At 41.7% G+C, this 17,771-nt stretch overlaps 1 protein-coding gene across 1 annotated transcript in view; it reads left to right on the top strand.

Annotated features, from left to right (window-relative positions):
• Positions 1 to 2,651: 2,651 nt before the first annotated feature.
• pde4ba (phosphodiesterase 4B, cAMP-specific a) overlaps positions 2,652 to 17,771 on the top strand; it is a 211,951-nt gene continuing 196,831 nt past the window's right edge. Inside the window, exon 1 of the mRNA XM_004553843.3 lies at positions 2,652 to 3,038. Within this exon, the coding sequence (XP_004553900.1) occupies positions 3,023 to 3,038 (16 nt within the window). The 5' untranslated portion in view covers positions 2,652 to 3,022. The remainder of the gene's footprint in view (positions 3,039 to 17,771) is intronic.

The raw sequence follows: 17,771 nt of genomic DNA, 5'->3' as shown, positions 1-17,771 counted from the left end.
CGTGTTGCTGAAAGGTTAATAATAGCTCGATGAATATGAATATTCATACAGTCGGCAGCTGTAAGCTGTCCATCAAAACAATCAGGAGGAGCGTGAAATCACTCAGCTAAATGTAAAGAACAGTTTGATGTTTAACTAATATTATTTTGACTCATCATTAAACAGTTCATCAGATGCACAAAAGAAAGAGACTTAGTGATTAAATAACTGTTTCATCTCTTTGTTATTAGAATAGAATAGAATAGAATGCCTTTATTGTCACTGTACAGATGTACAATAAGTACGTGAATTGCACAGTGGTGGTTTATAGAGGGAAGTCCTTGGATTGGAGGGATGAAGGAACTGTGTTGTCAGTGCATGTGTGAGTTCAGGCTGGTCGTGGCTTTTGGGAAGAAACTATTCTTGCGTGTCTGATGCACCTGCAGCGCTTCCCTGAGGAAAGCAGGTTGAACAGGTCAAAAACAGGCTCTGTCCTTGATGATGTGTGATGCTCTGCCGAGGCAGTGGGAGGAATAAATGTCCATCAGGGAGGGGAGAGGGCAGCCGACGATCTTCTGTGCTGCCTTGACTCAACTCTGAAGCCTCACTCTGTCAGCTTTAGTGCAGCTGCCGTACCATACTGTGGTGCAGCATGTCAGCAGGCTCTCAATGGGCGAGCAGTAGAAGGTCAGCAGCAGGTTGGAGTCCAGCTCGTACTTCCTGAGGACCCTCGGGAAGTGCAGCTGCTGCTGGGCCTTCTTGACGTCCGCTGTGATGTTGTCTGTCCAAAAGATGTCAGCGGAGATGAGGACACCAAGGAACCGGAAGGTTTGGACCCTCTCCACACACTCCCCGTTGATGTATAGGGGGGCTAAGTCAGCGCTGTGCCTCCTGAAGTCGACAATGACCTGTTTGGTTTTCTTAGTGTTCAGGGCCAAGTTGTTCTCTGAACACCAGGCTGCCATCTTCAGGACTTCCTCTCTGCAGTCTGCCTCGTCTGCCTTTGATATGAGTCAGACTACCGTGGTGTCATCACCAAACTTGATGATGAGTTGTTGTTGTGGGTTAAGAGACAATATAATTCATAATCTGATATTTTATCTACAACAGAGATGAGAAAATGGCAGCAACAAGTTAAAAAGCCAGGACTGGAAAACAAAAGGTCAATTTTTTGTTTGATGGCGCTAAAAAGAAAGAGTTGGATGATCATTTTAACCAATTAGATTAACTGGCAACAAATTGACTGCAAATTGTGAAATAATTTCACGCCATAAACCTGTGAAGAATTTAACTCTCTCATCCTGTACAGTACATGATATCATCAAAAGAGTCAGAGAATCTGGAGAAAATAAAAAATCAATACTGGATGCCTGTGATCTTTGGGCCCTCGGGCAGCACTGCATTAAAGAGAGGCACGATTCTGTCATGGAAATCAGCGCATGGGCTCTTCCAGAAACCACCGTCTGTGAACACCATATGTGAGCGTGATCCAGAAACGCTGGGCCAAAGCTCACCGGACATGGACTGAGACGAAGTGGAAAATGCTTCCGTGGTCAGATTAATCAACATTTGAAATTAACATGGACAACAAGTCCTCCAGACTAAAGACAAGAAGGACTGTCTGACTTTTGGGACATGTTGCTGCCATCAAAGTGAATGTGATTAAAATCTGGGTGTGTTCTGTTTGCACTTACATTTTATACAGGGTTTCAACTTTATTAAAACTGGATTTGTACATGCTACAGCAGGGGTGTCCAACTCCAGCCCTCGAGGCCTGGAGTTGGACACCCCTGTCCCAGGGATCAGAGCACAAAAATGAAGGTCCAAAACAAATTTTTGGAGGGAGGCCTCCAAACATCCACATCTCTGCTTACATACCTGAAGCTGTGTCTTTCAGGGTTGTGATGTTAGTGTGCTAACAGCTTCACCAGATTGCCGAGGATGTCTGCAACGCGTTTAACCTGAACCCAACCAGGTAGGACACCTATCAGCTCAGCTATAACAAAGGTCTGTGTGCAGAAATGTAAAACCATTTACACATTTTAATTAAAGCTTTTAAAAGAGCAACTGTAGCCAGGTAAAAAAAAAAAAAAAAAATCTAGTGGAGCACATGCACCAAAAACGACTTTTTTTCCTAACATGCGCTAAGACAATGTCTGGGTACCAGAGCCGTGGCCTTTCTATAACTCATAAGATAGTGATAGTTGGTGATGATTCACAAGGCTGGTCTGTGCATGTGTCACTGAGGACACCTACTGTAGGAGGAATGACTCCAAAAGGGTTTGTTTTATGTCTTTTGGTTTTCATTAACAAAACTCATGTCTATGAATTCTTTGAATTTGTAAGCAGACATTATTTATGTTGAATTCGATTTTCCTTTGTGTATATAGAAGTTACACGGTGACAACGTTTATTTTATTACATCCTTTAAAAATGTGTCCAAACGGTCTCCTTGTCTTTTTATCTGTGCTTTACTCTGCTGATCCCTGCGTGTTTGACGTCCCTGGTCCCACACCAGACTGCCATGCTCTCATCTCGCCTCTCTCTCTCTTCCTGCCTCTCAATTGGTCCGCGCTCCGTGTCTGCTGAGGCTGAGGAGGGAGGGATGATCGTTGAGGCGCACTGGCTTTCAGATGGATTTCAGATGCGAAAGCTCGCACATGCTCTCCAACCTCCCCTATCAACACATAAAGCAGCTCGGTCTGGGAACGGAGCTTCCGAATTGTTAAACGACAGGATATGCAACTGAGACCAAAGGTAACCAGTTTGGTCAAGCGTTTCGGGTTTGTTACAGTTTTGTTTAAATCTCGGAAAAAGTGGGTAAACCAGAGACCTTTGATCATGTGAATAAAAGAAAGGGGGGGAAAGAGACAAACGAGCGAAGAGCCTGGATAAGAGCTGTAGAGCGAACATATCCCAGCAGAGGATGGCGAGAACACTTGCTGAGACGGAATAAAAAACCTTTTCCGATGTAGTGACAGCGGATCTCGTCCGAAAACAACGCGCAAAGAGGCGCCGGGATTCCCTTTGTCCCCACGTGTGGATGCGCTGTGAAGAAGGTAATCGGGACGCTTATGAATGTTATCATATCGCATTGGATTTACTGTGCTTTTTTTTTTTCTTTAAACATCTGCGATGTCGTTTGTGTTGATGTAACTAGCAGCGCTGAACATGATTTTTACTGAATGAAAGTGATTTTAGATCGATGATGTGGATTTTGTTTGTCTCCTGTCACCTTTAATACATGGACAAGTTCAGCCTAACCCCAGGCGGTGATCTCAGGTGTTTCACCTGCTTTTTATCACAACATAGGAAGCTGCGTCCTCTCAACCCTTTGAGTCGTGTTATAAATATTACATAGAATTAAGGTATTTACATAAGAGTTTAAGGGATTTTAGGCTTAAGTTTGTGCGTTTAACATAAAATCATTTCCTATGTGAGGTTTTACAATTAGTTTTCATCTTTTGATCTGTATTTACTTTTGGGTCCAAAAGCTACAAATGCATGAAAAGGAAGCTTCAAAACTGGCGGCATGTTCCTGTATGGGTCAGTTGTTCTGGGTGACCAACCGTCCAATTAACATGTGAGCCCGATGCCATTGACAGTGTCTCCATCCGCAGGACAACATGATGAATATGAAAAGGTTGAGAATCATATCCTAAGGCTGCCACAGTCACCAGATCTCAATTGAAACGGGCACATATGTCGTGACCCAGCCTCCCTCGACAATATGTTGCGTTTTTTTGTCACCTATTGGTACCTGTGTAACGGAGCGGAAAGGCTGATTATGTTTCCAAGATGGTTTGTTTTTTAAAAAGGAAGGAAACCTTCCTCAAAGCGGGCAGAGCAGTGGAGCCGCCGAGGGAAAAGCACACGATACAAAAACTGTAGAATTAAAAATATAATTTATTATATTTAAATAGTTAAAAAGGTAAAATGAATTAAAACAACCTTGGCCAAGGGAAGACACAATAAAAATCAATAACACACAACATTAAAAGTCCAGTGGAATCCACCACGGCCTAAAAGTCACAGAAAAACTAAGAAATCCAGCGTAGTAATAAAAGAGGGAAACCCAGCAGAGTCCTCGCCTTCCTCGTCCTGGTGCACTGAAGAAAGGGAGGGAGCGGCAGTCACTATTCCTTTGGCAGTTTACTTTATAAAAAAGGATAAGTCAAAGACTTACCTGGGAGGGCAGAGCTCTCAACTCCGCCCGCCGCTTCCTTAAACTGCAATCGGCACCACGGTCTCACTGCTTCTGTTCTCCCGCAGTGCACGAGCTGGCTCTTGTCGTTATTGCCACTTGACTGCTGCTACGCGTCCCTAGTCACTGGTAATCTCTTTTCCTCCCCAGTCGCTGGTCATCTCTCACTCTCCAGTCGCTGGTCATCTGCTTCATCTGATCATCTCTACTCTCTGATCGTCTCTCGCTCTCCCCTCTGATCGTCTGTGTCTTTCCTCTGTCTGTCTCGCATTCTTCGTGTTGCATCCCCCGTTGAACACCGGCTCCAACCCTTTTATGTGTCATTGAGCACTCTGTAAATTACCTTTCCTTTCCTCTTCAGGTGTGTCCAATTAGTCAAAACGGGGAAAAGGGCGGAGTCTCTCCAGGACAATTTGACGATAACTAAAACATGCAAACTAAATAAAACACTGCACAAAATATAACCAATACATGCAATATAAAAAATAATAAGTACACTTCACATTAAAATACAGCACAGCAAAACAACATCCGTCCTTCCCTGGATGACACCTGCTCACCAGCTTTAGTGTCAGTGATTTAAAATGACGTGTTGGTGTCACAGCTCTGTCTGCAGCATTGTTATAAAAATCATCCACAGCAGACTCAGCTGTCAAAAGTGCTTATTAGCCCTAAGAGTGCACACAGGTCAAGTTGAGAAGCCTGAGAAAAGTGCACGACTGTTTTATTGTTCTCTGAATGGTTTTTAAAGCTGTTCGGTTACAACCCCTGCACTCAGCCGGGACGGAGATGAATTTTCCATTCTTGCATGAGGATTACGTTACTATGTTCCCACATTTGGAGAGCTGTCAACGTACCTGCCTGTCACTGAGTTTGACACTTTGGTTTCCAGCACTGCACAGAGCTGTTGCTTTTCTTGCCAAACTTCAGGAACCCTTGTTATTTGCAAATCCTAAACAAATACGACCCTTCGTTCAGTTGTCCCTCAGAAGCTCTAACAAAGGAATACATAATCTTCTATGAACAAATAGCTTTTTAATCTGTGGGTCATCTACCAGTCACAAGGTTGCTGGTTTAACCTGCATGACAAAGTATCCTTGGGCTGAACTCCAAGTTGCCCCTCATGTATCTGTGTAAGTGTGTGCGAGTGTTAGTCAAGCTGCTTAGGCATAGACAAGAGTGTGTGTGTGTGTGTGTGTGTGTGTGTGTGTGACTTAGGCTTGTAATAAAAAGTGCTTTGTGTGTTCAATAAGGGTACAAAAGTGTTGTATAAGTGCCAGTCCATTTACCATTTGTAATGCCAAACTTAAGCGGAAGAATGACAAGTGCACAGACATCTTGGTTCTTAGTGGCTTTTACAATATCACACAACAACCTCAGTCTCTGCCACTGTGAGACAATCTCACAGAGGATCTTTTTGTCAATGGAGTTAATTTCTGGATTTCATTATATCAGCATTAACTGTCCCTCCTCTGTGTTCTACGCTCAAGAATGAACGCCCCCTCGTGCTGGCACTGGCAAAACTTCCAGCTAATGGCCACGAGGACAAAAATCTTAAATCTGTTTTCATCCTGAATAACAGCAGCTTAGAGTTTAAGTGTGAACTCAGAATCTGTTATTATTGAATCAGTTACAGACATTTCACGTCTTCATGTTCTGTTTCTATTGTTTTTCTATATCAATTGTACATATTTCTCCTGTTTGCTGTTTATTCCTGCTGTCTACTATTTATATTTAACTCCGGCACAGTTGGTGTGGAGCACTCAGTTTCGTTGCACATGTACAGTGACAGTAAAGGGCTATTCTATGTCAAGAAGCACTGCAGATGTGGATATTTGGGTTTTTTAAGGTCCGTGCTGTATGGAGATGTTGTACAATAGGAACTCTGGGGAGATCCTAACCTGACAGGTGTCTTTCTTTGGGAGCTAAAACTGTGAACAAGCACAAAAATCAATGTACTGATGGGCTTACTGGCAGGTGTGTTTCTTCTCTCATTGGCCTTTTATCTCGGATTCTTCCCCCTATAGATGCCCTGATACTCTGTTTCTCTTATCCTGTCTTCATGCCTCACCTCCCTCACCTTTAATCCGTCTCTCTGTAGCTGCCATTTCCTTACTGGATGGGTGAACTATGGCTACGTTCACACTGCAGGCGAAAGCGCATCAAATCCGATTTTTTTGACCCTATGCGACCCATATCTGATCATGCTATGACAGTGTGAACGGCGCAAATCCGATATTTTCAAATCCGATCTGGGTCACTTTCGTATGTGGTACTGAATCCGATACATATCCGATGTTTTAGAAAGCGACTGCTGTTTGAACGGTCAAGTTGCATTAAATCCGTCTTTTACGTCACCGACACAAGACTGAAGCCAATTATCAGCGCCGGAGAAGCACCCGATACGACATCGCGAACGCTTCCTGGCCATCCAGCGTAGATGTCAGTGAAACTGTTGGGAAGACAACGTAAACATTTTATTTGTACTGTTTAATCTGCAGATTCTGACAGAAATCTGCAGCTATCCTTTGAAGCACCGCTCCTCTCTTAAACAGCAATAAGGATCATTATTAGGTTATTTACATTATTATGTTTTACATTACATTATTATGTAAATAACAAAATAACTTAAAGCAAAAATTGGGAAACGTGAAGTCCGAAGTCTTTATATTAAGGGCCATCAGTCAAACAATACTGTTGCTCTGGGTCTAAACAGAGCGCGTTGTGTGTGACATATTCTTTTGCGCATGCGGGCCGCTTTGAGCGTTCACACTAGAGCACGTTTGCTGTCGCATTTTATTTGTAGTGTGAACAAGCAGTAAAAAAAATCGGATTTGATCAAAAAATCGGAATTGAGCATTAAGACCTGCAGTGTGAACGTAGCCTTAGTAGCAGCGTTTCATCCATTTGACTTGCTCCATCCAAAACTCTGGGCTCTATCGATCTGTTGGCTTACACACCATGTACAAATGTGGAAAAAACATTGATCTTTGAGCAGACTTTAGTGGAGAGGCACCGGCATATCCAGCACCTCAGCACGTGTATCTAGCTCTGATTTTGACTCGAGGTATCTACAAATTCTTAATTAGCATCATTATGAGGGTAGAAACTGGTTACACTAACCCGCAGCGAACACTTTGTAATGTGGCAACCTTGATGTGCATGGTGACGATGTGGATTATACAGTGGGCTTTCCATGCACAATAAAACTTCTTCATATTAACTGGAGTAATTGTGCATTCAGTAATTTCTCACCCAGTGTGCACGCCGGCTAATTAGCCCGCTTAGAATCATCTTCTATACATTCACCCAGTAAGCAGCTACACAATATGATCACAGTACATCAGCACCATTGCCTAGAATAACAGCTCTTTCAACAAGCATCCATCCGCTCACCTCTTTATTTCATTTTCATTTGCAGATGAAAACAGAGACTGCTCAGGCTGTCAGACAACAACATAGGAGAACGAGCAGGATTTAACTCGCAGTAATTCAGTGCCCATACAGCACCCTGACTCCAGAGGTACTCTTTGATTAGCTCTGGGCATCACAATCCATTTCCAACAAGACCCAGCTGACACATGCCCTAGATCACAGCTCACCTCTTACACAGTAAACAGGCAACAGGCACGGTGAGTAAATAGCTTTACAAAGTCAGACTACACACTTCAACTCGTGTTTTGCTGATTCTTGCAGCATTGGTCTCAAGGGATCTTGAGACTAACTTGTAGTCTGCTGCTGCTACAACTATGATAGGTGTTGTTTCTGTAAAGCAGAAGTCAGGAATAAGCTGGAAGTAAAGAGGTTCCTTATAGTTCTCGAGTGAAGGTGAAGCAGGGACATTGCAGCTCATGTTTGATGGGTCTGTTTGTCTGTTTATCTCTACATCTCTACTATATATGACCCTTCTGTGGAGGTCTGATCCCAAAAGATGTGTACCTGCAGAGAACTATCGACTAAAACTGGTTACTGGACATAACTCCAGATAACAACAATAATAATAATGGATTGGGTTTATATAGCGCTTTTCAAGGCACACAAAGCGCTTTACAATGCCACTATTCATTCACTCTCACACACTGGTGGAGGCAGCTACAGTTGTAGCCACAGCTGCCCTGGGGCAGACTGACAGAAGCGAGGCTGCCATATCGTGCCATCGGCCCCTCTGGCCATCACCAGTAGGTGGTAGGTAAAGTGTCTTTCCCAAGGACACGACACAACAGAGAGGCCGGGGATCAAACCGGCGACCTTCTGGTTACAGATGCGCTTCCCAACCCCCACAGTCGTCCCAATGAATGACATTTTCTATGTAGTCTGTATTTAGACATTCAAAACAATATTGTAGGCTGGCAATAATGCACCAATGTTCCAGTCTTTCTAGTCTGATAGCTCAAAGCCAAACCTACATTTAATCATATATGGATACAGTGCTCTACTCCATACACTTTACCTTCCTCACATCCACGGGCAATTTAGACTCACCAGCAAACTACCAGCAGCCTTTGGACTGGCAGAGATGGGCAGTAATGCATTACAAGTAACATTACATTACGCGTTACTTGAAAAAAGAAGTAATTCGATTACTGTTACTTTCCTATAAACATGCTGCGTTACTAAACCGTTGTGATTTGTTTGGGAGAGTGTCTCATGACAATGACGTACGAGCGTGCGACGTCCGTGGCAGCAACAGACGCACCGAATTTGAGTGAGCAGCGAGCACGCTGGGATGTGACATTCACAGAGAAACCCCCGGATCCTCCCACTGACAGGACCGCAGTGGGCAAACCTCCACCCGCCCCACTCCTGCTAAAAGGGGACAATAGATTTAAGAGCTGCTGAATCTTTGATTTTATTTATTTCTGCTGTTTTATTTGCATCAATTTGAAAAAGTGTAAACACAAAACGTGATTTTGTTCTTTATGCTGGAATATGCAGACAATAGGTTTAAATGTTAAACACATTTCTTCAAGTCAAAGACGGCTGCATATCATTTTTGTTTGATGCAATGTGCATAAAATTTAAAGATTAAAACTATTTTTAAAAAGAGACTTTCCGAGACTTTGCGTTATAACATATCCAGGTTGTGTATCATGGTTTTGAGAAATAACTAAGTAACTAATTACTTTTGAAAAAAGTAATCAGTAAAGTAATTGAATTACTTTTTTGGCGATGTAATTAGTTACTAATTTTTTTTCAAGTTCCTTGACCAACACTGGTGGTAGGAAGTTCCACTGAGCTTATTTTCTTAAAGCTAATTGTTGGAATCGTTCAGAATGGCAGAGCCACATTTAATAAAAATCATAGTATAAATCAAATCATGAGGCCTATGCTGCACACGTGGCCTACGTGTAAAGCCACCAGTGTGTTCATCAACACAATTAAGTAGGTAGAAATGATAGTGTTTCCTATCACCTGCTTTGTTTTTGTTTTTTGAGATAAAACGTGAAGATCCATGAAAGGCTGCATCGGTGTCATCTATTGTGCATAAACCTAAAACTGAAAATGCATATAAGCCCCTGCCAGAGAACACCAGAAACTAACCTGATGTCACATTGCAACTTTTTTAAGTAAACTTTTTTTGTGACCCTGCACCCAGTGAAGATTTGCTGACCGGACTCGCTTCACACCTGCAGAGTTTTTCCTCGTCTATATATATTTAGGCTCCTTTATATCAAGATGCTCCAGTCTGCATAAGAAATTGCTGCACCTGCTCAGCTGTCATTGAGGAAGAAGAAGTATGTCTCGGGACTGCCTGACCCAAGACTACTGTTCCCTTCATATGCGTCATATTCAGCTGTGCTGCTCTACAACATGTTCCACGACATGTTTTTCCCCCTGGTCCCCGCCTTGCACCCAGCCAGTTGTCATGCTGTCATTTTAATTGCATTATGGATTATTTCCATGTGCAGCTCCATGGCAGGGCTCAGTTTTGGTCTCAGATGGGATAAAATTAAAGGTTGGTTTAACTTCTCCATGATGCATAAGTGCATTTACTTGCGCAGCCTTTTATTTTGTGGCTAATTAAGAAATAGCAGCATAATTGTTCACACTGGCATCTCTTTTCCTCCGTGACACTGATTATATTTGTCCTGGCTTTTTTTGGGAGTTGGTCAAATACTCTTGGCAGATCCCTCTCAGGCTGAAAGGCATCTGCTAAATATCCTTGAACCAAAGAATTGGTTTAAAAAAGCAAAACAAAAACCCTTATATTCATGCAAACAAGGGGCATGCCAGTAACCAATTATCCCTGTTTTGGGGAGTTCCAGGGTGAGTAGACAAATCTGCAGAGACTTGTGTTTTGTAAGCATAATAAGTTTCCTGCTGCTAATATCTGTGCTGATTTTTTTTCCTCTTGTGTAGCGTCGAGGCTGTGCAAGTCTAAACATAAATCCCCAGGAGAGAGTGTTTCTTCTTGTGTGTTCTTCTTGTTTTTCTTAGATCAATGTTTAATTTGAGAACTGCTACAACATACACTGTATGCACTGAATAGCCCGGAGGTATTGTGTCACCGTAGAAACATGTGACAGTGGCCATCCATCTCTAAGGATTCTTCTTCTGTTGAGAATAAAACCAAGTAATGAATTTAAAGAGGAATTACCTGCTAACATTCAATACATAAATAATTCAATAGCAGAGGAGAGATTTGTTGCCTTATTGTAAGCTTTGAACATAATTGTGTTAGAAGTGCAAAAAATTGTAGCAACATTTTCATAACAATGATTCAGTAATAAGCTTTATATTAAGAGCACCTTTAATGTTTGGCTCTGTTTAAATTTTCCCTTTGAATCTTCTGCTTTTTCCCGTCTGTCAAAACACTTTGTAAATCCTCTTTTAAAGTCGCAGGAGAAGCGCGCACACCCAAGTACACAGAAATATGCCGGAGGATGATTTTAAAAAATGAAAAAATGAAAAATTAGGCAGCATTTATAATAAACAACACAACTAGAAGCTTGAAAACAGACAGTCAAAACACAACAGATGACGTCACGTAAAGTCATGTGTCGTTTTATTATATAAAAGCAAGTCTATGGAAATTTAGAAGCCATTTAAAGGAAATCACTGATTCTGATCAGGCGAGGGGTAAAGCAGATGGGGGGGCCCTGAGATCATCTAGTACAGCGTGGGGAAAAGAATTACTTAGAAAACCACTAGAAACTACAAAGCTAGTACGACAAGTATTCAGTAAGTGATCAATGTAAACTATCACTGAAGTGCAGTGCGTGTTCTTGAAACCTTTGAGTAACACTGAGTTGGCATACTTCAGTTTGTCTTGCAAGATGTTTCGTAAAAACATAATTCAGCTGCAAATCGTCTCTAATGTCTGATTTAATTTGATCTAACACAAACGAGGACACGTAAGCTTGATGAGCAGTGCTCACCTTTGAAAATAAGCTCTCATCTTCCTCTCCTGTCTTTTTTACATCGTCTCCGTCTGTGTTTCACACATGAACTTTTTCAATTTAGCTCACGTTTTGTGACAAACTGCACAGAAAAAGCTTGTGCGCTTGCTGATGTTGCATTTTAAATGACCTGCCACCGAAATCTGTCACGGCTCTGCGTCCTTTTGACCCAGCATTGTGAGTTTCTTGTGTTTTGGTAACATTTTGTGTTATGGTTCATTAGTAGTCTTAGTTATGCTGTTTTGAGTTTCCTATATTCCCTGTTTAGTTCCTTGATTGTTAGATTCCCTCTTTTGTCTTTGCCCTCGGTGTCTCTCTCTGTGTGTCTGGATCTATATGTTTGTGCGAGTCCTTGTGTCTTGTTTCCTCCTTCGGTGCCCATGTTCCCCTCCTTGTGTGTCATCCCATGTTTCCCCAGCCTGTCATGTCTGTCTTGTCCCACTTTCCTCCGCTCCCGTGTCAAGCTCGTGTCAGTTTTGCGTTCCTTTATTTCCCGTTTTATTGTGAAAGTCTCGCATCCCTTGTTCCTGAGTGTTTCTCCGTATGTTTAGGTTCAGGAATTCCAGTTTATTTTCATTTTGTATCACCTGCACGCCAGCAATAAAGCTGTGTTTTTGAGTTTAAGTCTGCTTAACGGCACACAGCAGGTTCATGACAAAATCTGTTCATGCCTGCTCCTCTTCAGTAGCTGGTAGTGTTGGGGTTGGTACTCAAAAACTGTAATGCATTTCACATTACCTTGTTTTGTGTTTTTTCTTAAAAGTAATGCAGCACCTTACTTAATTACTCACCAGACAAAGTAATTTGTTACACTATTCGTTTACAACTTTCACGTTATTTTGTAAAATGAACTCACACAGTTTGTCTCATAATTACCAGTTAACAATATAAACCTGCAGGCTACAGTCACACACACCAACGCAAATCCCTGTCCTAATGACGACACACTTACAACACAAAAAAAGTTGAAAAACAGCCCAAAGAGACTTCAAAGCCATCGCCACGACGATTCTGCCATAGAAACACGAACAGGTGGAAAGGAGGCTCTAAGTTGACCTGCTGAAGTTCTGTGACGGGTTGAGGTTGGAGACATCATCACTCTGTGCAAACGGTTGCGTTGTGTTAGTAGCATAACCCAGTGGTTTCTGTCCCAGACACACTTTACCACGGGATTCTCATCCTTTTGTAAAATAAAAATAATATCCACACCTCCACTCCTGAAGACTTGCTGACCCTTGTAATGAACCTAACGATTAACTGCAACTGTAGCGTGATCACTGAATTAAAAAAATAACAAGTTATACGTTGTTTAAAACTGGCAGCTAGTTAAGTACAGTGACCACAACTTTACGGCTGCACCGTGAACTCATCACAGGATGCGAAGGAGGGATGTGCTGAAGATAAAGCTGGGATGAAACCGCATGAAATATGAATGCATGAATTCTGAATTTCAACCAAACTATACTGTCACATAAACCAGTTACTCACTTGGAGAATAAAACTGGTGGAGTGTTATTCTGGTTTGCTCTGGCAGCGTTTCAGCTACTCTGTGAACCCAAGATAACCCCTGAAGTGTTTACTTCAGGCTGGCTCCTGAATCTAGTTGCTTTAAAGACTTCACAGTGGTATCCACAAACCAAGTTTGAAGTGAGCTTTCCCCTAGAATCCTGGCATTGGTCAGCTCTCTGGTTTCTTTTTGTCAGTGTCTTTGAATAAAGTACAGAACAGACACTATTTTCAGGCAGCACAAATGCACTGGGTGCAAAAACAGCAGAACCTCCCTATGCTAACCTTAGCTGCCTGTAACCAGTGTGTGGTGGTAACTAGAAAAATAATGTTGAGAATACAAAACGGAGCCAGCAGAAGCAGGAGTAGACATGGGGATGGACAAAGGAGTGTGAGGCACAGCCAACTTGGAGTGGCAATTAGGCTGAGCGTCAGGGCCATCAGGGCACAGCAGGTACTGGAGATGTAGAGGACAGCACAGCAGGACCGAGGTCCCGAGAGCCAAGAATAACCAGGCCTGCATCACCTCGAATCCACAGCAGGGCCAGGATGCAGAGAGGGTGGAGGAAAACATGACAGAGCAAAAACACAAAAAGGAGATTGTGTAGTAAAAATACTGTTGAGACACAAAGAAAACACAGGCAAGGGCAGCGGGAAACCTATCTGCAGCAATTTCTTGTAAAATTGAAAGGAAAATGAAAAAGCTTTTGTTGCCTTTACCAGTGTCCCTGCTGCTGCATGCGTACTTATGAGTTTTACTTTGTAATTTTTCATTTATTTCTTTTTTGTAAATGTGAATGAGAGAAACACTCCACGTTCCCACTTTGGGCTAAGAAGCTGGATCTTTATCTTCACATGTTCCCGTCACATGCAATATCACTCTCTTGCTATTGCCATAGTTACCAGACCTTCATTCCTTCTTTTCCTGTAGCATTCATTTATTTATTAAACCCTTACATTCATCGTTGCATCATCTTCACTGGGAAGATTTTATTAGACTTTTTCTAGCCTGGTCAATACTGTAGATATTGCAGGACGGCTCCTCCACAGCTCCACAGGCTTAATGGAATTGGCGTTTAATGGTGGACCAACAGGAAGTTGCATTAGTTTGAGATCATATTTGAGAAAGAAATCTGGAGTAAGAATTCCTAATTGCAGTATTTATATGTTTAATTATGATATTTGCATTTTCGTTGTCAAATTCGTGCATTAGAATTTGTCAGTAATTTGTTAAAGACACTCTGTTGTGTTTACAACAAAACAGCTATGAGTCATATCACATGGCTCTCATCCAGAGGGGGTATTTACTCAGCTGTGCGGAGTTGTCTCACCACGAGCTTATAATAAACATTGTTGCCAACTCTTGATTAATGCTGCTAATTTTTAAGAGAGAATTTAACTTGGAAACTTTGCTAAACTCTGCATGTCTTTGTTATAGGTTCTCTTCTCTCACTGAGCACTGAAAGCATGTTTTACCACGAGCCTCATTCACCCAGTGTCACACATTCATATTAGCACTTTTTTGGACACCTAAGCACCTTGTTTTACATGCACACACTCACACGGACGCATCGGGAGCAACTCGGGTTCAGTATCTTGCCCGAGGATACTCTGACATGCGGAGTGCAGTAGCCGGGGATCAAGCTACTGATCTTCTGATTGTAGATGACCCACTCTACCTCCTGAGCCTTCACTGCCCACAAGCTCGCAGTGCCTGGTATTCCCAGATGGTCTCGTGTCCAAGTACTAACCAGGCCTCTCCCTGCTTACTTTCTGGGATCAGACGCGCTCTCAGGCTATAAGACTACTGTAAATATTCAAAGACTTCAATAAACCATCCAAATGCTGCTTATTAGCCTCTGTAACGTTATTGTATTGCAGGCCACACACTGTTTATAGTCCGTTTAAATGTCCAGTTATAAATATTCAATCTTATGTGTTGCTGTTTTTTTTCCTCTGAAATTCTCTGCGTTTCTCCGTCTCGCTCTTCTAGACTCTGACATCCTTTAAATGAATGTTATAAATAATCTTGGTCATTAATTTAATGAGTGAATACACAAATGGATGCTGTCTTCCTCATCTCTGTGTCCGTGACTGAAAGATTACCCTCACAGGGCTCGAGCTGACAGAGATGAATAACTAGAAAAAAATGAGCAGCATAATTGAGAGTAATGAACATGCCGAGCTGCCGGCTCGCGTCTTTGTGCAAGAACTGATGAAGTGATTGAAGGACGGGCTTGGGATTGATTTTCTGTTATATTAGTGAGAGGTGTGATAAAGATCCCCTCTACATGCATGCTATGGAAATACTAGTGAGACCGGGGCAAACTTTATGGTTTATGGAAATGCGTCATAACAAGGAGAAGAGACACGAACATGCTACAAGTGTAGTCATCTGTTTCTGCAGGCAGTGCTGACCACATCGGCCGGTTTCTACTCCTTTGCCTTCAGGTCATTTTTATGACTTATGACTCTTCATATGCAAATATAGGACACATTGATTACAGAGACGGAGCCCTAGGCACAATGTGACCAGACGTAATGTAAAATCTAAAATATGATGATTTGAATAATACATTTTCTCTTTTTAAGAAACATTGTAACACCTAAAGTCAAACCTTCACTGTTTTCAATTCAAATCTTCTTGAATCAAACTGAACATACTGCACATTAATTTGCACAGTAAAGGAGAAATGAGATAAACGATAGCACATTAGAGGGGCACACTGAGAGCTGTGTTCTTGAAATATGCTGTCAGATAGTACAGGGGTCAACTTTTTTTGGTGTGTTCAAATGTGGAATGAAAGGAATTATGAATGTAAAATATGAATGATGTCTGAATATGTGCTGCTACAGATTAAATGTATGATCTCCAGAAATAATCTGGATTATATTAGAATAATAGTACAACAACTGTTTATAGTACAATACTACATTCGGTGTCTAATACACGGCCGTGTGTGGTTACCTGTAGTTTAGCTTAATGGGTTTGGATGCTGACATTGCTTAAAATATACTGGTACTGATACTGGTCTTAAAAGCAATTCCTCTTCCTGGAGTCGACACTTTAAAAGAAACAGTACAAGGCATCCAAACATCACGCTACGCTGAGTCAGCAAATAAAACGAGAAAAAAGGGTCTGCAGGTTTCTTCTTCGGGCGATCACAGCTGTCGGTGTAATACAGCATTATATCAGACTGTTGGTCATCTAGAGCCCATGTGCCACACTTAAATGAAATAGAACACAATTATTGTCATTAACCTTCCTGCCTTCTTGGGACCTTTTTGTGCCACTGCTATGTGTTAAATGGCTGCCATTTCCACTGTGTTCAGTGGAATATAACCAAACTTGCCACAGGATAGTTTTCACCTGTCAATGTTAATATTCCAGTGTGAATTCCTTAAATCAGCCTAAAATGGCTGAGCAGCAGAAATCCCCACACCCATCACCCTGGGGACCATTTTCTGCCCATTGACTTCCATTATAAACGCTATTTTTCAACCCCAAATTATCATCATATGATTTTATTTTTTCTTCTTTTCTTGGATGTCAATGAAGACTCAGAGCCTTGAAGTTTTAATTTTTAAATTGCAAAAAAAATGCAAAAAAAATAATGGCAGGTCAAAATGTATGTTGGTGCCAATCTTTGGTCCATCTAAAGGCCTACTTATAATGACAATCACATATTACTTCAACTGGTTTTTTGTGGAAATATTTAGTTTCGTTTTTTGGTTTTTGGGGCTTATAACACAGGGCGCTCATGTAATAACACTGGGATTTGAAGGGTTAAAACAACGAAAATATAATTAAAACTTTACATGAATATTTCAGGGAGAAGTAGTTTTACAAGGTTGGCTAATTTAAAGTGGAATAAAATATGGATATATGGTCTTTTTATGGCGTGGCTGAGAATGGTCCCTAGGGTGATGGGTGTGAGTTTTTTAAAGGATGGCAGGAGGGTTAAATATACCAGATATTATCCTGCTACTGTCTATAGTGATTATGCTGCATGGATTAAAATAATGAAAAACTTTAGTCTGAAGTCCTCCATAATTATATCCTACATTTTTAGATATAATCCCACAATTATTATCTCAGATTTGTCTGTGTTGTTGATATTTGTTTTATTAATGAACGCCCAAACACGGAAAGTCCTGTTCAAATGTAGCAATTTATGTAACCACAGCAGGTTAAGGGATAATAAATCTTACCTGTTGGCATGTTTTGTTTTTAACTCTCTTACGCATGCATGTTATTCATTTTATTTCTTTTATTTCCATCCATTCTCTTCCGCTTATCCTGTTCAGGATGGCGGCAGGGCTGGAGCCTATCCCAGCTGACTTAGGGTGAGAGGGAGGGTGCACCCTGGGCAGGTCGTCAGTCTGCCACAGGACACAGACATTCGCTCTCACATTCACACCTACGGGCAATTTAGAGTTTCCAATTAAACTAACCCCCCCAACCGCATGTCTTTGGACTGTGGGAGGAAGCCGGAGAGAACCCACACAAACACTGGGAGAACACGCAACCTCCACACAGAAAGACCCCGCCCTTATGGTGGAATTGAACCCAGGACCTTCTTGCTGTGAGGCAACAGTGCTAACACCGTGCTTATGTTTTGTTTTTATTTAATGTAATGAATTTAATTATTTATGAGGTTTTTTTGTTAATTTTTTAATGA

Source organism: Maylandia zebra, linkage group LG17 (genome assembly GCF_041146795.1).
Source record: "Maylandia zebra isolate NMK-2024a linkage group LG17, Mzebra_GT3a, whole genome shotgun sequence".
Lineage (NCBI taxonomy): Eukaryota > Metazoa > Chordata > Actinopteri > Cichliformes > Cichlidae > Maylandia > Maylandia zebra.
The sequence above is the reverse complement of the archived record's forward strand: the minus strand, read 5'-3'. Positions and strand labels throughout refer to the sequence as shown.